Here is a 24,829-nt window from a genome sequence, read left to right on the forward strand (position 1 = left end):
AAGTTCTCCATTAAGGAAGGCCGTTTTCACATCCATTTGCCAGATCTCATAGTCGTAGTAAACAACAATCGCAAGCAAAATCCGAATTGATTTTAACAGGGCTACAGGCGAAAAAGTTTCATCAAAGTCAATCCCTTGCCTTTGTTTGAATCCTTTTGCCACGAGCCTGGCCTTATAGGTCTCCACCTGGCCATCTGCTCCAATCTTTCTTTTGTATACCCACTTGCACCCAATAGGCTTAACACCTTCAGGCGCCTCAACCAGACTCCATACTTGGTTGGTATACATAGATTCCATTTCAAATTTCATGGCACTATGCCATTTCTCCGAGTCAACATTACTCATAGCCTCATTATAGGTCACAGGGTTGTCATCATCAATGATTGACAACTCATTGTCATTCTCAATGACAAGGCCATAATACCTCTCAGGTTGGCGAGACACTCTCCCTGTCCTACGAATGGGCTGTTCCACAGAAGGTTGTTCAGTTTGAACAGGTGTTTCCACTTGATCCGTAGTAGTTTGTGCTTCTTGAACTTCATCAAGTTCAATTTTGCTCCCACTGTTTCCTTCAAGGATAAACTCCTTTTCCAAGAAGGTAGCATGTCTGGAGACAAACACCCGATGATCGGTGTAAAAGTAATACCCCAAAATCTCTTTAGGATATCCCATAAAATTACATTTTACGGATCAAGATTCCAGCTTATCTGGGTCAACTTTCTTGACATAAGCTGGACATCCCCAAATCTTAACGTGTTTAAGACTCGGTTTCCTTTCTTTCCATATCTCATATGGTGTTTGAGGAACAGATTTGGAAGGCACCTTATTCAGTAAATATGCTGAGGTTCCAATGTATAACCCCATAGGAATACTGGAAGATTTGCATAGCTCATCATGGACCGAATCATGTCTAACAAAGTTCGATTTCTCCTTTCAGATACCCCATTTAACTGTGGAGTATATGGAGGAGTCCACTGGGAGACTATACCATTTTCTTTGAGATAATCTAAAAACTCTCTATTCAAGTATTCACCACCTCGATCTGATCGAAGAGTTATAATACTGTGTTTGGTTTGTTTCTCCACTTCATGTTTATATTCTTTGAACTTTCCAAAGGCTTCAGACTTGTGTTTCATCAAATACACATATCCGAATCTAGATCTATCATCTATGAAAGTAATGAAGTACGAAAATCCACCCATGGCTTGCGTAGACATTGGTCCACATACATCTGTGTGTACCAATCCTGGAAAATCTGCAGCCCTCTCTCCCTGTCCACTAAATGGAGATTTGGTCGTTTTACCCAATAGACAAGACTCGCATGTAGGATATGATTCAAAATCAAAGGGGTCAAATAACCCTTCCTTATGCAATGTCCGCAATCTATTTTCACTAATATGACCTAGCCTATAGTGCCATAAATAGGTCAGATTTTCATCATCTCATTTTCTTTTATTAGTTTGTTCAATCTGAAGTAAATCATGCTCTACGTCACATACATACAGACCATTATTTAAAATGCCACGTCCAAAAAGAACATTATCTCTAAGGATATAACATTCATTATTCTTAATAATAAATGAAAAACCATCCACATCCAACATAGGAATAGAAACAATATTCCTCATAATAGAGGGAACGTAATAACAATTATTCAAAATAATAGTCTTGCCCGTAGGCATATGTAAACTAAATGATTCTACATATATGGCCGCAACCCTTGCTCCATTGCCCATACGTAGAATCACCTCATCTTTTTCAAGAGTCCTACTTCCCTTTAGTCCTTGCAACGAACTGCAAATATGAGAACCACAGGCGGTATCTAATACCCAAGTAGAATTTTGACCTAGTGACATATTAACTTCGATCATGAACATGCCTGAATCAGAAGCGGTAGTCTTACTACCCTTCTTCTTCTTCTTCAATTCTGCAAGGTAAACCTTGCAGTTCCTCTTCCAGTGCCCCAACTTGTTACAGTGAAAACAAACAGCTAAATTAGGACCAGTCAACTTGTTAGCATCTAGTATGCTCCGGAGTGATAGTGCAGAAGACATGACGAATATAGTAAATCTGTAAATGATAAACACATAACAACACTTAGCAAATATTCAATTTCATTTCAAAATACTATATGAATCGGGTCTTTATTCATAAGTGTCTCCCACTAGTTTATCTAATTTTTTCAACCCCCTAAGTGAAAATTAAGCATTTATAATGCTAGTGGGAATAGGGATCCTACATTCCATCACACAACCTCGGTTGTTGCACGAAACGACATGTGATGTTCAATAGGCAGACAACTCTTGTCAATTACATCTTATGTTATTCCCTAATATAAGTTTAGCCTCTTGAATAATTGAGTCACGGCTGTGGCACGACAAACTCAATATTCTAAGTCAAGTCTAACCCAACATTTCGTATAATTGAATCAGTCTCTAACGGCCTACGGCTATAGCACGTACCGACCTTTAGATTCTAATTCAATGTACACATCTCTATGTAATAGACAAGTATTCCTTATTTCGAAATCAAAGCCCTCGGCTGTAGCACGAAACGATAATGATTTAAAAATAAGAATCACGTTCTACCATGTTGGAAGGCTATGACCGACACAAGCCCGTTGTGTCATTGGCCAATTACTACTTGATATTATTTAATTTTAGAGGGATTATATTACGTTACAATCATAATCATATTATAAAGAGATTCTTCCTTTTAAATTAAATATTTCAAATCAATAATCGATAATCAGATGATTCCCAGATCGGGTGGAGCATTGTCAAGAGGCGTCACTTAATAACCCTTTCTTACAGATAGAAATCTGTTGTTGACAGAATCATCCTTTCTCTCAATATTGAAAATTCATATTCAATTACGTGTTTCATAAACACAAGAATCTCATGATCGTATTCAAAATATTTATTGTTAAGGCAAGAAACGATTCCTATTCTAGATTTTCTAGAGCACGCCTTATATTGATTTAAGTTCACCTAAATCTATCATCGCATGGTAAACATAGGCATATATCTCATATATAAAATTAAATAAACAAGTAAATGTAAAGTGCAATAAAGTAAATGTGTTTGGTTATGGCCCCATCCTATGTGATCTTTATCAAGCTCATGATAAAGATCAAGGTCAATCTAATACGGTGATGCAAATAAATACAACTACTTATTACATAAGTCTTCTTCTTTGTTTAGACTTCTTGTATGTCTCGTCTTCTTCTTTGTATCACCTCCATTGGATAGCCTTCTTGAGTCTTCAATTACATTACATGATTGAAAGTAAAACTAATCTAATGAACTTACAAGAATAACTCGAGTTATATTCGAGATTTATGATTACAAAGATTGACGACATGCAAGTCGTATTTAAAACCAAAACCAAAACCATTACACTAAGGTCGAAAGGTCGTAACCATCCACCATGCTCATACAACACATAAAAGCATGTTAAAACACATAATCTGATCTTAACATATCATATTATCCATGATCTAATCATAAAAAGAAAATATGACAAAAATAAAAAAAATCAGAATCAAATCAGAAAAACAAGTAGGAAAAACTAGGGTTTATAATAGTATATTTATAGGCAAAATTATGGAGAGAATTAGGGTTTTGTAAATCTTTTTGGTTGAGGCAAAAATAGGGTTTATAATAGCATATTTATAGGCAAAATTTTCAGCTGAAAATTTTCCCATAAAATATTATTATTATTAACCCTTTATTATTCTCACTAATAATTAAAACACCTTTTAATTATTAATCCTTTTTCTAAACTCTTTAGAAATAATTCTCTCACTTGATTTAATTTCCAAAAATTAAATTCTTTATTAATAATATTAAGAACTTTTTCTTAATTAATTTATAATCAATTAAATCTCATTTAATCAATTATTAAATTTGACAATTAATTATTTATTTCATAAATAAATAATTATCAGCCATTATTAATTAATTTCTCCACCATTAAATCATTATCTTTTATGGTGTGACCCTGTAGGTTCAATATAAAGCCGGTAGTAGAAATAAATAATAATAAAACTATTTTATCATTATTTATATAAATTCTCTAATTCATTAAATATGATTAATTAATTAATCATATTTATTCTACATCGTGAGGGATACTTCTCAGCATATCGCGACTATCCGGATAAAACAAATTCACTGCTTAGAATACCAAGAACCTATTCAGTGAGTAGTTATCGTACAATTAATTCCTTCTACCCTGCAATGTCACGATTAAATACAAGGCATGGAACTTGTGTCAAGCCTATCTTATTTAATCACTTGCTTTCCCATTCACTATGCTTAGTTCTATTTAATGTAAATTAGAAACTCCTTTCTAATTTCATTCACTCTGGCCAGAGATTCCTGAACTAACATAAGTGGATCAACATTGAACATTCTCTTCCTACACTGGAAGGGGTAGATCCTTTATTGATCATACACTATCTTCGTGTACAAATTCCTATACCCAATAGAGCCCTTATAATTGTCCCTTGAGACTAAGAACTAAACCAAAGCATAGTTCAGTGTACACAAGATGACTATGATGACCTCAAGTCTAAGGATACTTGTACAACTATCACTATGTGAACAACTGCTAACACGTGAGTGAACTCCATCAGTTGTTCAGCTGTGTGAGTCATGTTCAGGTAACTTATTCTATAATAAGCACCTACATACTAGCTATAGTGTCACCACACAAATGTCTATGAGAACAGACATCCTTCATAATGAAGTAAGCATAGTATGTATCGATCTTTGCGGATTATTAATTACCAGTTAGTAATCCTACGACCAGGAACTATTTAAGTTTGGTGTTATCATTTTTTAGGTCTCGTTATTATGATCTCATCACAATCCATAAAAAGTTTTACTCTAAACTGTGATATATCTTATTTAAACATTTAAATAGATAGAGCCCGCAATAAAAACAAAACAAGCCTTTTATTAATATCAATGAAATCAAAACAGATTACATAAAAGTTATTCCTAAATCCTCATACATGATTGGACTTAGGACATATCTCTTTCAAAAAGTACTCAAAAGGAGTTAACTGGGAAGAGGAAAAACATAGCAGAAAAAGTGTTGAAGTATGCCGAGAAGCACTACAACCTCAAGGAAATGATCACAGAGGCAAACCTCAAAAGGGTTGGGGAACTATTAGCACGAGTAGGTTCCATTTGTAAAAATTATGAGTTTTACAATGGTAAACCTGTTCCTACATCCTCTGAAAAATCTAGGGGACTTAATGCTGCAGAATTAGTCCAACTTGATATCAGCAAACAAGTAGATTTAGAACAAGGTAAAATCATAATATTGAGGGCGCATCATAAAATTTAGGACGCGTCACGTTAGACATACATAGCTTGCTTTTTGTTTCATATATATTTTTTTCATGCTTTCCTTTACATGTGGACATGTCTAGCCATAAGGTACGTCTTCTTGTTTGTCATTTTTTACTTGTATTATTCTCCATATGTGCACAGCCAATACCCCCAGCTTCAAGGCACTTTTTCGTTAATTTTCCCTTATCTGACTATATGATGCCATACATTGTTAAACTTAATATAAGTTCAGTTTGGACGCGTCTTCCTTTGTTGGGCGCATCCTTTAGTAACTGCCTTTATAATAATTTCTAAGTTCATGTTGGCAACTGTTGGACGCTTCTTCCCTTGTGGACGCGTCCATTTTCTAACTTTCATCATGTTTATTTGCAGATATGACTTTTCTTCCAAAAGGCTTTGCCATTGATGCCTCCAAGAAACAGAAAGCTGGGAGGACCAAGAACCCAGGTACAAAAAGTGATCAAAAAACTAAAGACCCTCCTGCTGTTGTGGTCCCCTCTCCTACTCAAAAATCATTGATACTACTTTGGTGAATATTCCAGAGAGTGAGGACGCACCTTTTAAGTGCCAGAAAACTATCCCGGGTGACCAATCTCTCATTCACAAACACTTGGGCGTGTCCTCCTTTGGATTTTTCTCTGAAGAGGAGATGAATGGGTGGATTTTCAAGATGGAGGAACAGAGTGAGAAAGCCATGGTGAGGGGTGCAGCTGAGCTTCACCTTCACACAAGGCAGAACACAAACATGGCTGCCAGGTTTAGGGCGCACCTTGCTGTAGCTGAAAATGACAGAAGCAAAGCTGAGGACAAATTTAAATCTTTGGAGAAGAGCATCACACTTCTCACCAAAGAAAAGGATGCACAAATTCTGGAATTGCAGCTATAGAAGGTGCACCTTAATGGACGTGTCACTGCTATAGAGAAAGTTGTTGACCAAGTTGTAGCTCTGAACTCCTGTATGTAAATGGATTTGGATATCTTTAATGATGATAGACTACATGGTTGGAAGGTGGAGAAGAAGTTAGTTCATCAAGATGGTTTCACAGCTGGTTTTGAGAAATGGTGCTCTGGGTTCATAACAAATGATCCAGAGTATACTTTCTCAAAATTTGATGAAAAGACTCAAAAGTGGGTGAGTGCCTTCAAAGTCAGGGCTGCAGATTTTATCAAAAAAGAGAATCATCCTAGGCTTGGACGAAGAGGATGTGTCTCCAGTACCTTCGCCCCACCAGGAACAACCACCTCAATCTCCTCCAAAAGACCAAGACAAGCAACATGACGCGCCCCCGTCCTAGGATGCGTCTTCCTCTTATTTATGAATTTTCCTGAATAACTTTAAGGGTGCAGATCCCCTTAAACCTTACAATTTGTAATTCTATAACTTGGTATTTTTAGATGTTTTTAGACCGTGACTTTCTCAAGGTTTCATACCTTGAATTTATTTTTATGCATATTTCCCTTTATCCTATTTTTTCATGTTTACCTTGTTTTCTCATACGCCATATAATTGTAATTTTATTTAACAGGTCGTATGTTGGGCGCGTCTTCAACTCAAAACATGTCACCTTTTACCTAAGACAACCTCCAAAATATTTCTCCCAGTGAGGGCGCGTCCTCTTTACCATTACATCCAAAACTCCTCCCCATAGCATTGCTTAGTTCTCCATGTATATAAGTCATCTTATATTTACTCCTTAATAGTATAAGCTAGGTGTTGTATAGTGAGGGCGCGTCCTTCTTTCAGGAAGCATCTACCTCACTTTTAATTTGATTTAAGAACCATAAACTGTCATAAACATTTCGAACTATGAGGACGCACCACATCAATTTGGAGAGGTGGGCGCGTCCTCCTGCTTAAAATATAAGTTATCATTATGTAACTTTCATAAACTCTGGGACGCGTTTTCCTTAGAGGACGTGCCAATATACATTTCCTAGATATTTTGTCTAGAAATAAGATCAATCAAACAATAATAACCAAGAAGTGAAGAAAATTTTAAATTTTTCATTAATAATGTGCTCCCGTGTCAAAAGTGCACCGGTCTCATGGCTACTATGCTCTGTGGGGAACTTATTTAAAAATATAATCCTTCAACCAGTTTAAGGTAGGATAGTACATGCACTACCCCCCTAGGCTAGGAGGAATTTTAATACTTCTAGTCTACAATTCGGGCACAACCATACTTAAATCAATTGGAAATATAAATAATAATATTTAAGGGGCCGCAGCCACACCATACTGGTAGTACTTCCATAGATGTTCTGTATTCTACGCGTGCGAAACCATTTTTCCTTCCAAGTCTTCAAGATGATAGGTCCCTTTCCACAATATAACTTTTATTCTGTACGGTCCTTCCCAATTAGCTCCAAACACTCCATGTTCTGGATTCTTTATGCTTGGCATCACTTTCCTGAGTACCAGATCATCTAATTTCAGCAGTTGTCCCTTTACTTTCTTGTTGTAGTACCTTGCTGCATGTTGTTGATACGCTGCGTGCTTTAGCTGAGAATTCTCTCTTGCTTCCTCCAAGATATCCAAATAAAGCCTCTAGTTAACCTCTGCATCTTCTTCTGCATAACGATCTCTACAGAGTGATCTCGGACCAACTTCTATGGGTACCATAGCCTTGTATCCATATGTGAGCATAAAAGGAGATTCTCCCTTGGTAGACCTTGGAGTAGTGATGTAAGACCACAACACTTTTGGGAGTTCTTCAGGCCAATTCCATTTGCGTTCCTTCAGCTTGGTCTTGAGAGTATGCTTTATTATCTTGTTGGCAGCCTCTATTTGTCCATTTCTCCGCGGATGATATATCACTGCAAATTCCTTCTTAATCTTCAAATCCTCACATAGTTGTCACAAATTTTTGCTATCAAACTGCTTCCCATTGTCAGAGACAAGCTTGTAAGGGATCCCAAATCTGCACACAATGGAGTTGAAGACAAATTCTTTGATTTTATTTGTAGTGATGGTTGCCAATGGCATGGCTTCAGCCCACTTAGTAAATTAATCAACCATAACTACTACATACTTGATGTCCCCTTTAGCTTTCGGTAACTCTCCAATAAGATCAATCCCCCACATGGGAAATGGCCATGGACTCATCATAAATATCAAAAGCGTCGCCGACAAAGATGAGTAGTTTGCAAAGCATTGACAATGATCACATGCTCTAACAAAGTTCGTAGCATCCTCCTTCATCGTAGGCCAATAATAACCTTATAGTAGAATTTTCATTGCCAACGAGTTACCCCCCGAGTGATTGCCACAAATTCCTTCATGTACCTCTATCAAAATATAATTTCCTTTTTTCTCATCAATAAACTTGAGTAGTGATTGATTGAAGCCTCTCTTATACAATACTTCATCACACACCACATACCACGTGGCCTGGTAGCGAAGTCGTATGGCCTTTAATTTATCTTCAAGGAGTGTTCCCTTGTTAATGTAGGCAAGAATAGATGTCATCCATATTTTCTCGGGAGTTTTATCTACTTGCATCACCTCTACCTCCGGGATACTGGGAATCTCCCGGATTTCCAAAGATATAGACCCCAATAACACAGCTTCATGCTGAGACCCCATTTTCATCGAAGCATCTGCGTTATTGTTCTTCTCTCGCGGTACACATTCTAGTCTAACCTTTTTGAACCTTTTAAGCAGTCGTTGTGTGCACCTCAAGTACAATTCTGTTCGCGGTCCGCGAGCTTGAAACCCCCCATTCACTTGATTTACCACCAACTCTGAATCACTTTTCGTAATTAGATTCAGAACTCCCATTTCCAAAGCAATCTTCAGGCCATTAATCAGTGCTTCATATTACGCGTCATTATTTGTAGCATAGAACTTAAAGTGGATTGTGCTTATCAGGTGATGACCTTCCGGAGATACAAGCACTATGCTCGCACCCGCTCCTCCATTGTTAACTGCTCCATTTACATGCAAAATCCACCAAGGGTGTCGAGGCTCTTCCTTTTGCAATAGGCCCAAAACTTCTTCAGGACAGGGCAGATATAACACCACCGGAGTCTTATCATCAATTTAAGAATCAAATTCTAGTAGGAATTCAGCTAGAGTTTGTCCTTTGATCATTGTGCGCGATAAGTATTCCAAGTCAAACTGTCCCAATTCCATGGCCCATTTCAACAACCTTCCTGACGATTCTGGTTTGTGAAGGACTTGCCGAACTTCAATTTCGTGAGCTTGAAAATACGGGCGTAACTTTCTTGATACGAGGGTTAACGCATAAAACAACTTTTCCATGTTGGTGTAATGAGTCTCAGCATCATGCAGCCTCTTACTCACATAAATACACTAGCGACTGCTGCCCATCCTCTTCTCTTACCAGCACTGTACTGATCGAATACTCTGAAACTGCCAAGTACAGAAACAAAGATTCTTCATCCAACGGCTTCGATAATATGGGAGGCTTCCCTAGCTGCTCCTTGATCCTTCTGAAAGACTCCTCGCATTTCGGCGTCCACACAAAATCTTTCCCCGCCACTTATAATGCCTTGAAGAATTCTTGGCATCTGTCGGACGATTTAGACATATATCTAGTTAACGCGGCAATTCATCAAGTTAAGCTTTGCACTTGCTTTACACTTGTGGGGGGACTTCATGTCTAGCAATGCTTTGATCTTGGCGGGGTTGGATTCAATCCCCTTGTGGTTGACAATGAAAACAAGGAACATGCCCGACTCAACACCAAACACACATTTTTACGGGTTCAATTTCATTCGAAACCTCCTTAAGATGTTGAACATTTCCATAAGATATTGGAAATGATCATCTGCCTTCTTTTATTTAACCAATATGTCATCTACATATACTTCCATGGTCCTCCCAATATGATTTTTGAACATCATGTTCACCAACCGCTGGTAGGTCGCGCCCGCGTTGATCAATCCAAATGGCATCTCTATGTAGCAATATAACCTCCTGTCAGTGATGAAGGATGTGTGCTCCTGATCACGGCCGTACATTGCAATTTAATTATAACCGGTGTACGCATCCATGAAGCTTAACAAGGCATGCCTTGTTGTTGCATCGACCAACTGATCAATCTGAGGGAGCGAAAAACTATCCTTCGAGCAAGCTCTGTTTAGATCAGTGAAATATATATACGTCCTCCACTTCCCATTTGGTCTCTTCACAAGCACCGTATTTGCAATCCACTTGGGGTAAAAAGATTCTATGATTATCCCCACTTTTAACAGTCGATCTACCTCTTCCTTTAATGCTATTGCTCTCTCCCCTCTCACTGGGCGACGCTTTTGTCATATGCCCGTACAATTGAGGAAGATGTTCAAATGATGGTACATTACTCCCGAGTCAATCCCAGCCATGTCTGAGTGACTCTATGCAAAGACATCGAAGTTTTTTATCCAAAACTGGGTGAGCTTTTCTCTCATATCATAACTTAACTGAGATCCCACCTTAATACCTTGCTCGGATCATCCTTATCGATAGGGATAGATATCGTGTCCTCAGCTGGCCATGTTTTCTTAGCAGGCATAGGGATCCTAGGATCCAAATTAAAATTAAAGTCTCCGGGGTCTTCCACCTCCATTCTTGTACCTAAGGGCGCATCCGTATAGATAGGAGCATCCACCTCAAGACAAGGCATATTTTCATACATTATAGGTTTAGAGAACGCGTAACCAATCAGAGGAGCATCACTTTTTGGAGTATCATTCTCTGACATTGAAAGCATGGAGGGCGCGTCCCCATTTTGAGGAGCATCAACCTCGTGTGTATTTTCACACCCCAAGGGCCCATCCTGCTTTTGAGGAGCATCCACCTTAGGGATATTTTTTACGCTCTGAAAATTTTCACTCCTTCCTTCCCACCTTTCTCCATTCACTTCTCTATGCACTACATCTCCTTCATGATTCACCATGATTTCTTCCACACTTCAAATTCACGAAACTTTTCCCAGCACTAAAACTGAGGTATTTGTCACATGAGTATCCTCTTCCACCGGGTCTTCCACAAAATAGTGGGTGTGAACTTCTCCATTTGGCTTCACTTGAATGTTGGTCGCATCCTCCTCGGGATGGCTTCTTCCTTCATAACGTTTCCTGCGGAATTCTTTTACAGCCATGTGATAACAGTCACGTGATTCATATTGCGATCCTCTCAGGCTACTTTATCATCAAGTGATGTATCGAGGTTATTACTCTGAAGGCTCACAACTAAGGTCTTCCTACTAACACATTATGCACGGAATCTTGATCTAACACCTTGAATTCCATCATTTGAGTAACAGAGAGAACTCCTTCCCCAAGTGGGATAGGAAGTCTAACTGAACTCATAACCCTTACCGCGTCTCCGATAAAGCCATGTGTATCTTCAAAATTCATATTACTATTTGGAAAACCCAATTTCTTGTATGTGCTATAGCATAAAATATTTGCAGAACTTTCATTGTCAAGGAAGACACGATGCACATTCATTGATCCAATGAGCATATTGATTACTAGCGCGTAGTTATGTGGATGATGCACCCATCTCGACTCTTTTTCCCTAAAAGTAATATTAGTGGACTCCCCTTTTAATATTTTTGGTGGTCTATCCTCCAAGCTATGAATGTTAATGAGTGGTTGGTGTCGCGCCTCCCTAGCATGCCTTTTGAGCGCTCGATTACTATCATCGATAAGTGGATATCCTTATAAAATTTCCCTAATGCTCCCAGCTCTCTAGAACTTGACATCTGTTGGCTTCTCATCGGTGTCTACTTGCGGAGAATATCTTTCGTCTTTCCCTTTATCACCACTTCCCCTGCGTCGCTTCACCTTATCAATACATTCTCCCAGATATCCAGCCTTGATCAATTCTTCGATTTTATCTTTTAAGTGACGACATTCGTGGGTATCATGCCCAGTAGAATCATGGTATTCACAATATTTCTTCTTGTCTCTACTCTGGCATGAGGTCAAACATTCCGGTTTCTTGAAGATTCCCCTATCTTTGTTCAATTCAAGGATATGATCAATAGATGCCTCCAAGGGAGTATAGTTGCTTACCCTCTTCTCATAATTCGATGGTGTACTCCACTCTCTCCGCATGCTTGTGGCATTTACCCTATTAGTACTCCGAGCATTTCGTCGATAGTCTGGACTCGCAGATCTATCTCTCCTCTTAGCTCGCCCCTTTGAGCTGCTGGTGTTATCATTCTTTTTGGTCTCGGCAAGCGATTACTCAATTGCCTTGAAGGACCCAGCCTGCGCAAGTACATCAACTAAGGACACAGGGTCTTTTCCTTGCAAGTGTGTCCAGAAATCTGTTCTCAGCGCAGGCCAACTATAAGTAGTATTTTTAGTGTCTCGTCCATTGCACCTCCCACCAAGGTAGACTCTGTATTGAACCTCTTGAAGTATGAGGTCAAGCTTTCCCCTTCCTTCTATTTCACATTGGCCAAGGTGGTGATAGGAGGAGTATACTTCACAGCAGCTTGGAACTGAGTTAGAAACAAAGTCTTCATTTGTTCCCACGACGTGATAATTCCTAGACCAAGTTTCTGAAATCACTGCTGAGCACCTTCTCTAAATATGGTTGCCAAAAGACGGCACCGTGCTAAGTTAGGTGCCTGATATACATCCATTTCAATATTGAAGCGTTCAAGGAATTCCATGGGGTCAGAGTTTCCATAAAAATTTAATTCATTGGTTGTGTTCTTGTATCCAACTGGTAACTGCACTTCCTTCACAACAACATAGAAGGGGGATGGAGCTTGCGCAAATGCCGTAACCCTTCATCCTTCAAGATGGTTGAGCAACCTATTAAGATCATCTATATTGAATATTCCAACTCCCGAGATGATTTGAACATTGAGTTGTTGGGGTTGTTGTTGTTCCCCCTGGTTACCCCCCGGGTGTGCTGGTGGATCTTGCTGCCCCTCGCCATGAGGCTGCGGCTGTGGTACATTCTCATCTTGAGTTTGAACCACCTCCTGTATATGAGGTATCTCTTGGGCGCGTCTCCGAACCTCACCGTTATTTTGCAATCTTTCTTGAATTTAGACGCTGTCTCCGCCATGAGGACGTATCCTCGATCCATTGCCCATATCACTGTGAGAAGCTATAGAAACAATGACGGGGATTTTTCCAGCTGAGGGTGCGCCCTCACATCTTCTATGATACGGCGCCCTCTTATGCTGATATCCAATCATTCCCCGTACATTCCTTTGATAACCTCGACCATGACTTCCAAACCTTCCACGTGGAGGGGCATGCTCGTGTTCGCGAACCGCACCCTATCATCTCTCGGGAATGTAGGGGGCATATGCGTTGTAGCACGGGGCCTCGCTTCTCCATCCACGGGGCCTTGCTTCTCCATCGTTACCGTCCTTTTGCACTCCAACAACAACATCCTCAAATCATCATCTTCCAACCTTTTGCCAAGTCTTCTCTTTAAAGTCGAAAAATCTCTTCTTTCCTCATCTTAATTTTGGATATTCTCTGCACGACGATGCTCGTCCATCGTACGTCCGGACCTATGCGGATGCGGAAAAACCTGAGTGTCGATACAAGGCCTCTCTCCCATCAGTGTCTTCATCAATAAGTTTCCCAATGGGCTCGAAATCATCCGAATACTCCAAGCGTCGTGGAGTGATTCGAGGATTTCCTCCACTAGCTTGGCCGCGAAAATCTTGGGTGTCTCCTTCAACCATAGGAGCTTTCTCTACGGCGTGGCCATGGCGGGGAAAATAACGGCCTCTCCTTGTCTTGTGACGAAAATCTTGGGTGTCTCCTTAAATTAAAGTTGTTCAAAGTGTGCCCCATGCGATATAGCTGCTCCAAGATGTTGTGCAAGATATGCATGTACTATAACAAGACTAAGTCAAGTTGATAACCCTAAGTAAGTTGTATTGTAATCCAAATTTGCATTTTGTATTGTAATACTTAAGTCTGTAAAAATGAAAATAGATTAGACTAGAGTATTGTTCTGTAAACAGTTTCAAGCCTAAGAATAAGCTTTGCAAGAAGATCATGAAGATCATGCCACAGAGAAAGTGTGAAGAAGCTTGGAGTTGAATAAATCTATTTTGTGAAAAATACTCTAAGTCAAGAAGTCTACAAGTCATAGATTATGTGTTATAGAGAAGTCATTCGAGAACTCCAGAATGACTTATCGAGAAGTCAAGAAAAGCTACTAGAGAACTCAGAGATATCGGCAAGCCAAATTGAAGACATGAAGAATGGAGATATCGACAAGCCATTTCTTCACTAGAAATCTCTGAGATATCGATAAGTCAAAATATCACTAGAGATCTCTGAGATATCGATAAGCCAATTTGTCACTAGAGAACTCAGAGATATTGATAAGCCAAAGTGAAGACATGAAGATGAGAGATCTCGACACGCCAAATTCTCTAATAGAGAACTTAGAGACTTCGATAAGTCAAAATAACTATAGAGTGATAAGAGATCTCGATAAGCCAATATACTTATCGAGATGTCAGGTTCTCTATATACCAAACTGGAGATCTTGAGGTAAAACTCAAAATATAAAGTGCAGATCAGTTAGATATCCAAGATTAGTAATCAACAAACAATCCAATCAGTTGGATTGACAAGTCTACAAAAAGCAGATCGGAGAGTACAAGATCAAAGGCCAAGATTAACTAACAAAGTAAAGTCACAGGCATGGAAGATTAGCAAAGATACACTAAGCCTGAAATAGAAAGATTTGGTTATCCAAAAATAGGGTTTAGTACATTCTACTACATACTGTGTAATAACCAGTGTTTACTGTTCTATAAAGTAAACACCGAATGCTTTGTTTTAGATAGAACAATTTAGATTAGAAATCTTGTATTTTCTCAAGGAAGAAGCTAAGCTCTTTATCAACAGAGAGCTTAGAAATTTTATAACAAGACATTCTTAATTTTAATATAAAATTAAGTGAGTTTTGAAAGATCTGTGTTCACTATTTTTATCTGTTTAAACTCAGTACTAAACATTCCACTACAAGGTTTTAATTTACTTTGTTCATCACCATAAACACTTCAAGAAAAGAAGAAAAACACAAAAACACATTCAACCCCCCCCCCCCTATGTGTGATTCATTACCTAATAAGTGGTATCAGAGCAAAATCTAAAAGTAAACAGATTTAAGATCTTGGAAGAATGAATACATAGAAAATCAGTAGCATTAAAATCCCTACGTTCGATTAGGCTAACTATACTCTATGGAAGAAGAAAATGTTACTATTTATCAAGATGGCCAATCCATTATATGTAAGATCCCGTATTTTTAGAATTATTATAATTATTATTTGAATATATATATATGTGCTTTTATGATTTAGAAGGAAGAAAATGGTTTATATTTTATTCCTGTTTGACGAGTTGGTGTTATTAAATGGTAATGCGCTAATTGTTAAGTGTTATATCGATCCTTGTTAATTTCTAAAAATATTTACTTAAAGGTATTATTTTCAAAAGTTATTTGAAAGCCGATCTTATTGATATCGATAAATTGAAATTATTTTGTAATATTCGGGAAATATCGTGCAATTATTTTTATTAATAAATAAATTTTTTATGTGATTATTATGGGAATTTTGGTGAATTATCTGATGATTGATATTTATATTCGGGTGTTTATATGTGATAAAGCGTAAGTATTTTGATTTTTATATATCCATAGTAAAGTATAGATAATTATGATATTTTTATGGTAATTTTAAGATTGTTATATGATTTTATAAGAATTTATAGATTTAATAATTATTTTCTGAGTAATTTTAAAACTATTTTATAAAGCCGGGAATCGTCCAACTTCAACCGTTTTTGCGTTTTTACAATCCGAAACTCTTTGGAAAACTCCTTTTTAAACTAATCTGATAATTCTGGACATTTTCCGTTTTTTTGACTTTTTCGATCCGGATTACGGTTTGACTCGTGCGCGTCCCGGCGCAAAATTTTCGATACGATAATCATTTCGATAAATCAACAAAACCCGTATTATCGAAAGACGGGATATTATTACATTATTTTCGTATATAGTATTTTATAAGAAGCCGGTTTTTGATAATTATCCAAATCGGGTATTAAATTTTATCATTTTTATAGTTACTTAGCGGCTAAGTAATCTAATTTCGGATCTGAAATGATCCAACGGGTATTAATTTTCCATAAGTATAAATAGTTGAATTTCTATTTTATTTCTCATAATTATCTAAAAAAATCAGATAATTATTTATTTTTCATAAAAATAGAAAAATCCTCTAAATTGTTCTTGAAGGTTTCAATTCACTATTGATCTTAATCTTGCGATATCTGGAGATCCGTTGCTCCGTTTTTGACGATCTAGTAGTCGAATCGAAGCTCTCTTCGAACCCATTATTTTGATACCAGAATCATCAACTAAGGTTGATTACTTCTCAAAAAACATAGTTCATCATTTTAGTACGAATTGGGTTCTTGATTTTCAGGAGTTTTTGGTTGTTTTGATGTTAGGATTAGCTTTAACATGTTATTTAGAGTCGATTCATACCATTTTTGGTGTTCGTTGTATTGCCAGAATGATTAGGTCGAGTTAAAGGTTTTGTTAGTTTGTACTTTTCAATATTTTGGGTTATACGTTAATTGGTTGTTGATTGTGATGATATGATTAGATTGTACATGTTTCTAGCATCATTTTGATATGTAGTACGTCGATTATGGTTGAGAAACGAAGCAAATCGATTATTTGGCCGGAAAGTTTGTTGTTCTTGATGGTTTTGATCGATTTTTGTGTGGGTTTGATTGTTTGATGTTGTAGTTGCTTCCATTCAATTTCTGGAATGATTTTGGTCGAGTTTGGTGTGAAAAACAGAAGTTTTCGTGATGTTTTGGTGTGATTCGGGGGTTCGCCGGAGGTGTTGAAGCTCGCCGGATTCCGGAAAATTCCAGCGAGTTCTTCAAGATTCCCGGCTGTGTTCTTGTGCTTTGCTGCTGTTTGATCCATCTAAGAAGATGACCCCTTGTCAAAACATGTTTTTGGGTATTATTTTCAGAAAATAATTCAAAATTCATTTGAAATTCCAAAATTTGTTTTTAAACTCAAAAATAAATTTAGTTAATTATTTTAAATAGTTAACTAAATTATTTTAATTCTAAAAATCATTTCCTTTTATTATTTTCAAAAATTCAAATTTGATTTAATCATTTATAATTTATTTTAGTTAATTATTTATGGATTTAATTGATTGATTGATTTATTTAATCAATTAATTTATTTATAAATAGTTAAATAAAATATAATAATTTATAATCAAGCCAAATAATTCCTAAAAAAATTTGAGCTTTTAAAAATACTTATAGAGTATTGAATATTCTATTAATACTATTATTAATTGAATTATTCGTATTTTATTCGTAGAAAATAGACCGTTCATCCGTTTAATACGAAACGAACGCGTATAGACTCAGAAAAATATTTCTCTTTTATTAAAAATACTTTCGAGACCTAAATTATTTTGTTTCGAAAGGTTGCTTATTTTACGAGTCATTCTAAGTTGATTATTGATCGAAAAATCATATTTTTAACCTGATTTCAGTTTTAAACTTACCGAGTCGAACCTTTTGACGAACCGAGGTATATTTGATAAGAATTATGTGATATGTGAGTTACGTGTTTATATGTTATGTGTATTACGTGGGTACGTGGGTCAAGAGTCTTGTGTTTGACTGTTTCCTTTATGTGTGGGCTATCGTATGGGTAGAAAATAGTGTGTTGACGAGCAGTTCGTCGAGTAATTATCGTTTAGACGATTAAAATGATATTTTATAATTATAGATACGAGTCTTTTAAGACGATCAGGACCAGATGGAATGGATAAAGACTAGAGTTGAATAGTATGGAATATTGGGTTGCAGCAATGCATGAGCAGCAGATCAGAGATTTAGCAAAGTAAAAGACAGTGATGCCTTGAGATGCCAGACTGAGATAATTGCATTTCTACGAGTATGACTAACTTCTTAAAAAAACCCAAAGGCAAGTATTCCTATCATCACTTATTGTTCAAGTGATATTTATTTTGAATCTTATCATGCAAGTATTTTTCTCTATTCCCATTTCAGAATAGATAAATGTTTTACATATCACTGAATTAAATGTTTATCATGCAAGTACTCTTCTGATATTCTATGTTCAGAATAGCTAAGTGATTTTACTTATCAAATTAATGGATTTATAAATGTTTTGAATTTTGAGGAAAATTATTTGGTTTTGCGAGTATTCCTACCCAAGTGAATGGGGGAATAAAAGTTTATAAGGGTGTCGAGTATTATGACCCCTTTCAATAAAATGTTTTTAAGTTTGGATGGTTGCGTAAAAGGCTGTGGCGGCGGTCCAGTGTGAGCTATGTGTTATACAGGATATAACACCTTGCTAGGTCGATATGTGCCTTGGTACCCCTTTGTTTAGTTGGATATGCTTCGGCATACCGGTGTTGCTCCGCGGCTGATCACCGGCGGCAACACACCGTCGTTCGAGGATTCAAATCTAAATTATGATATTGTTTTAATAATCATAAAATAAATAGTTTATCAACTATTTCTTTTTTGGATTAAAGGTGAAATGCAGTTTTGATTCAGTTTCTGCTTGATGTGGATATTTAGGTTGTTGTTAAATATCAAAGGTGGTATTAGTATAGATGATTAATGTTGACTTCAGTATGGGATGTTGTGAGCATCAAAGTTCATATTGATATCTAATTTGATAGGACAACAAAATAAGTATTAATTTTAAGAGTTCGGTTTTGAATAAATTTTATGATTCAATCCATAATCATTATTTCATATCATTGTTGTTTACGATATTTCCGTAAACACTATTTTACGAGTTTTATTCTCGTCAAAATTCAAAGTATTGCTGAAGCATTTCGCTCAAAAATATCAAAAAGAGTTTTGAATACAGTGAGAAACAATTATCCGATTCTTTATTAAATCTTCTGTTTCAGTAATTATGATTTTAAAATGTTATGCGCTAATACAGATGTCGGTTTTATATCAATATGACCATATATATGCTATAATGAACTTGCTGAGCATTTCTTTCGCTCATACTTGCCTATTTTCAAATTTAACCTCTAGTGAGGATTAGCTTGCGCTGTTTAGCCGCGTAATTCGAGGAAGCAAAGAAGAAGCTTTTGGAAGGTGGTTGGTTCAGGGTTTGCGAACTAGTGTAAGTTCTATTGTATAAAGTTGTTTATATTATATTATATTATAGTTGTGTATTTTATAGTTAGGCCTAGTATACTTCTTTTCGAAGTTATACTAGCGGGTTAAGTTTTGAGATTGAGAATTGTTGCAAAGAGTTTTAAAAGAAAGTGAAAAGTTTATTTGTGGAATTTGGATATCTTGTTTCTAGAACTGTAACCTTAAAAGATCTTGGATTAGTTTGGGATCATTTATGCTAAATATCTTCCGCTGGCATTTGTTTATTGATTAAACAGGTTAATTTGGATTGAGATTTCATAGTGATGACCAAATCCCTTGACCCCGGATTTGGGGGCGTTACATTATACATTCAGATCCTCAAGAATGGGTATTTCACTCCTATGGTAAGAGTTGAGGAATCTACAGATGGAGACATGGTCATTCCAACTCATTATGATCCTAAAGATCTTTAGAATACACTGATCCTGAGAAAGAAAAAGTCTACTTAGATAGTGGCTTGCAGCTGATCTTGATAGAGTCACTTGACAATGTAATGTACAATAACATTGTCAATTGTGACACTGCTAAGCAGATCTGGGAGAAGATAGAGATACTTTGTGATAGGGCTGATCATTTGGTCGGTTCAGTCCAAAACCGGATTGAACTGAATAGACCGAAAAACTGAATTACCATTTTTTCTTGGACCGAACCGAGCATAAATTGTAATATGGACCGGACCGGACCGAACCGAACCGAAATAATTCGGTTCGATCCGGTTTTGGACCGCACGGACCAAATTTTTTTCAAAAATAAAATTATATTAAAATTTTAAACCAAAAATTATAAAATTTAAAATTTAATTAAAGAAAGGTGTTATATAGAGTACTAAGAGCGTAAAAATATAATTATAAATTAAAAAATTATGATTGTAATTTTAAGATTTATGTAAAATGTATATAATATAAAATTATAGTATTTATAATTTGGTCTATTCGGTCCAGACCGAAATATTTTTTAAAAGAACTGTTAGATATATTTGATAATGTCATGGCTAATATGTTTTATGTTTAGATTTCAGATCTTATTTGAACAGAACAAATCAGTACTTAACTGATCAGTACTTATACTGGAAGTCAGGACTTAAGGGATATCAGTACTTATGTTATCAGGAGATAAGCATCAGGAGATAGATATCAGAACTTAAGTGCTGAAGAACGATCAGATAAGGACAGTAGCTGATTGAAGTTAAGAAGATCAAGATAAACATAAGAAGAGATATGCATGAAGAAGGAATTCCGTGAAGAATGGAATACTTGGAATAGAAGATATCTGATTGATATATATTAGGAAGCAGAATTATATTCCATATCAATTAGCGATTATCTTGTAACTGTGTAGTATATAAACACAGACATAGGGTTTACACTATAAGAGTTATCATTATCGAGAATATTATTTACTGTAACCCTAGCAGCTCTCGTGATATTTTGTTCATCACTGAGAGATAACAGTTCCAGATTGTAACAGAGTTTATTGTTTCAATAAAGTTTGTTTTCTGTTACATAAGTTCTTGAAGTTTGATTTGATTGTAATAAACACTGTATTCACCCCCTCTACAGTGAAAGTGTGACCTAACAAGTGGTATCAGAGCCTTCTGTTAACACACATACAGTTAAAGATCCAAACACAATCATGTCTGACACAGAAACTCCAACTAAGCCTACCAAAACTGAGGAATCATCAAAGACATCAACTCAGAGTCGATATGAGACTATCAGAGTTCCCATATTGAGACCATCTGAATATCCCATATGGAAGGTAAGGATGACCATGTTTCTGGAAGCAACAGATCCAGAATACCTTGATAGAATCAAGGAAGGGCCTCACAAACCTACCAAGCTCGCTGTTGTAGTTGCAGGTGAAGCAGCAATGACCGTACCAAAGGAAAAGAGTGATTACACTGCTGAAGATATAGCATCTATTACTAAGGATGCCAAGGTACGACACTTATTGCATAGTGCCATTGATAATGTAATGTCAAACAGGGTAATCAACTGCAAGACTGCTAAGGAGATATGGGATGCACTGGAGACAAGGTGTCAAGGAACTGAAACAGTTAAGAAGAACAGGAAGACAATACTCACTCAAGAGTATGAACACTTTGACTCTAGGACTAATGAGTCATTGACTGATGTATATGATAGATTTGTCAAACTCTTGAATGACTTGTCATTGGTTAATAAGGAGTATGATCTTGAAGATACAAACCTTAAATTCCTGTTAGCTCTTCTTGAATGTTGGGATTTGAAGGCAACAACAATAAGAGACAACTACAATCTTGATGAAACAACTCTTGATGAAATCTATGGAATGCTCAAGACTCATGAACTTGAGATGGAACAAAGAAGCAAGAGGAAAGGAGGAAAGTCAAGGACAGTTGCTCTCAAGGCTGAAGAGGAATCCCCCAAACCACCTTCCTCAAAGAAAGACAAGGGTAAAGCTCTTATCATAAAGTCTGATACTGAGTCATCAAGTTCTGAGAGTGATGATGACTCAGATTCTGAAAGCTTGCCTGAAACTGATGCTGATGAGGAGATGATGAAGCTGTGTGCTCTTATGGTGAAAGGAATCACAAAGATTGCATACAGGAAGTTCAGGAAGGGAAAGAAGTTTTCCAGAAAAGGCATAAGTTCTGATAAGAAGAATTTCAGAAGATCTGAAGGAAGAGGAGGAAAGTCTGACAGAGGAGAATACGCTAATGTTAAATGTTATAATTGTGGTGAGAAAGGCCACATATCTCCTGATTGCAAGAAGACCAAGAGTGACAAAGGTAAAGCTCTTGTCACAAAGCAGAAAAGCTGGACAGACACCTCAGACTCTGAAAGTGAGGAGAACTATGCATTGATGGCAAATGCTGATAAATCAAGTTCTGAGAGCAGTTCTGAAGCTGCTGAAACAAAGGTACCTCAGACTACTTATGCTTTTCATACTGATGATATTAATGAGTTGAGAAGATATCTTAAAACCATGTTTGTTAGTTATAGAGATCAAACTTTAACATGTGAAAGATTAACTTCTGAAAATCTTGCTTTTAGGAAAAGAAATGATTTCTTAGAAAAAGAGTTAGTCATGTTCCATCAAACTCAGCAGGATAGAGATGATGCTTTTTATGTTAGGGATGAAGTGCTAAAAATGAATGAATCTCTAAAAACTGAGTTAGAAAAGGAAAGAGAGATTATCAGAACTTGGACTAACTCTGGCAAAACAACTCAAAATTTGCTAAGCAGTGGAAACTGGAAAGAGGGCTTAGGTTATGGAGAAAATAAAAATGAAAAAGGAACTGTAGAAATTAAGCCTGTTGATAAGCAAAAGCCGAAGTTAAAACCTGTTAAGTTTGTAACTGAAAAATCTGAAAATGAGAAATCAGAAGTTAAAAAGGAATTAGCTTCTGACAAACTAAAACAGGAAAAGACAGCTGAAGTTAACATAGGCTTAATGACGAAGAAGCAGCTTAAGCATAAGCTGAAAGATGTTAAGAATGCAAACAAGGTAAAATCACCTAGGAAAAACAGGAATGGAAAGGAAGGTGTGAATAAAAGCAATAACTATAAATCTGCTCCTGATGCTCCTAGGAAAGCGTGTCATAACTGTGGAAGTTCTAACCATCTGGCTTCTTTTTGCAGGAAGAATAAGAATATTAACTCCTTATCTACAAAATCAGGAGTTAAGAGTCAGTCTGTTAGATACAAACCACAAGATCCTTGTTTTCATTGTGGTAGTTTATGGCATTCCATTTATACTTGTAAGGAATATCATAGTTTGTACTATGATTATTATCAAATAAAACCTTCTTTAAAGAAAGTTTCTGTTGTTCCTTCTAGTGTAAGTTCTGATTCAAAGTCTGGTAGTATAAGTTCTGATAAGAAAACTGTTAACATAAAATCTGATGCTAAATCCGCTGCAAATGTTAACAAACCTAAAAAGGCCAAAGGATCCAAGCAAGTCTGGGTCCTTAAAACTAATAATTAGTGGTCTTTTTTATTGCAGGGCAACAGGAAAAATATTTTAGTTCTGGACAGTGGATGTTCAGGACATATGACTGGAAATAAGGCCCTGCTATCAGACTTTGTGGAGAAAGCTGGCCCAAGTGTTTCTTATGGAGATGGCAACATTGGAAAAACTTTGGGATATGGCAATATCAATCTTGGGAATGTCATCATTAAAGATGTAGCTCTGGTCTCAGGACTTAAACACAACTTACTGAGTATAAGTCAAATCTGTGACAGAGGTTATCATGTTGATTTCTTTGCAGAACATTGTGAAATAGTTAGTAAATCTAAAGAAAAAATTGTTCTGAAGGGATTCAGGCGTGGTAACATTTATGAAGCTAAGCTTTCAACAAGTTCTGATGGTTCTGCAATCTGTTTAGTAAGTAGAGCCTCAACTGAAGAAAGCTGGAATTGGCACAAGAAACTCTCTCATTTAAACTTCAACAAGATAAATGAACTGATCAAGAAAGATCTTGTGAGAGGACTGCCAAAATCAGTGTTTGTTCCTGATGGTCTTTGTGACTCATGTCAGAAGGCTAAACAAAGAAAATCTTCGTTCAAGAGCAAGACTGAATCATCAATTCTTGAGCCTTATTATCTGCTTCATGTTGATCTATTTGGTCCAGTGAATGTCATGTCTATTGCAAAGAAGAAATATGCGTTGGTCATAGTAGATGAGTTCACCAGATACACATGGGTGTATTTCTTGCACACAAAAAGTGAAACTGCATCTATCCTGATTGATCATGTCAAACATCTGGATAAATTGATCAAAGATTCTGTGAAAATTTTGAGGAGTGATAATGGCACTAAATTCAAGAATCTGATAATGGAAGAGTTCTGCAAAAATCATGGAATAAAGCAGGAATTTTCTGCTCCTGGAACTCCACAGCAAAATGGAGTTGTTGAAAGGAAGAATAGAACTCTCATTGAAGCTGCACGAACAATGCTTGAAGAAGCAAAGCTTCCAACCTATTTCTGGGCTGAAGCTGTGCAGACTGCTTGTTTTACTCAAAATGCAACACTCATTAACAAGCATGGAAAAACACCATATGAGATGGTGAAGAACAAGAAGCCAAATCTCAAATACTTTCATGTATTTGGATGTAAGTGTTTTGTTCTCAAGACTCATCCTGAACAGCTATCCAAGTTTGATCTAAAAGCTGATGAAGGAATCTTTGTTGGATATCCACTTTCTACAAAAGCCTTCAGAGTCTATAATTTGAGAACAAAAGTGGTCATGGAATCTATCAATGTCTCTTT

At 36.7% G+C, this 24,829-nt stretch overlaps 1 protein-coding gene across 1 annotated transcript; it reads right to left on the reverse strand.

Annotated features, from left to right (window-relative positions):
• Positions 1-7,911: 7,911 nt before the first annotated feature.
• Positions 7,912-8,565, reverse strand: LOC141718362 (uncharacterized). Its single transcript, XM_074520746.1, has 2 exons — positions 8,380-8,565; positions 7,912-8,199 (listed from the first exon to the last, which is right to left on the reverse strand). The coding sequence occupies exons 1-2, from the start codon at positions 8,563-8,565 to the stop codon at positions 7,912-7,914; spliced, it is 474 nt and encodes a 157-aa protein (XP_074376847.1).
• Positions 8,566-24,829: the final 16,264 nt, after the last annotated feature.

This window comes from Apium graveolens, chromosome 4, assembly GCF_009905375.1.
Source record: "Apium graveolens cultivar Ventura chromosome 4, ASM990537v1, whole genome shotgun sequence".
Classification (NCBI taxonomy): Eukaryota; Viridiplantae; Streptophyta; class Magnoliopsida; order Apiales; family Apiaceae; genus Apium; species Apium graveolens.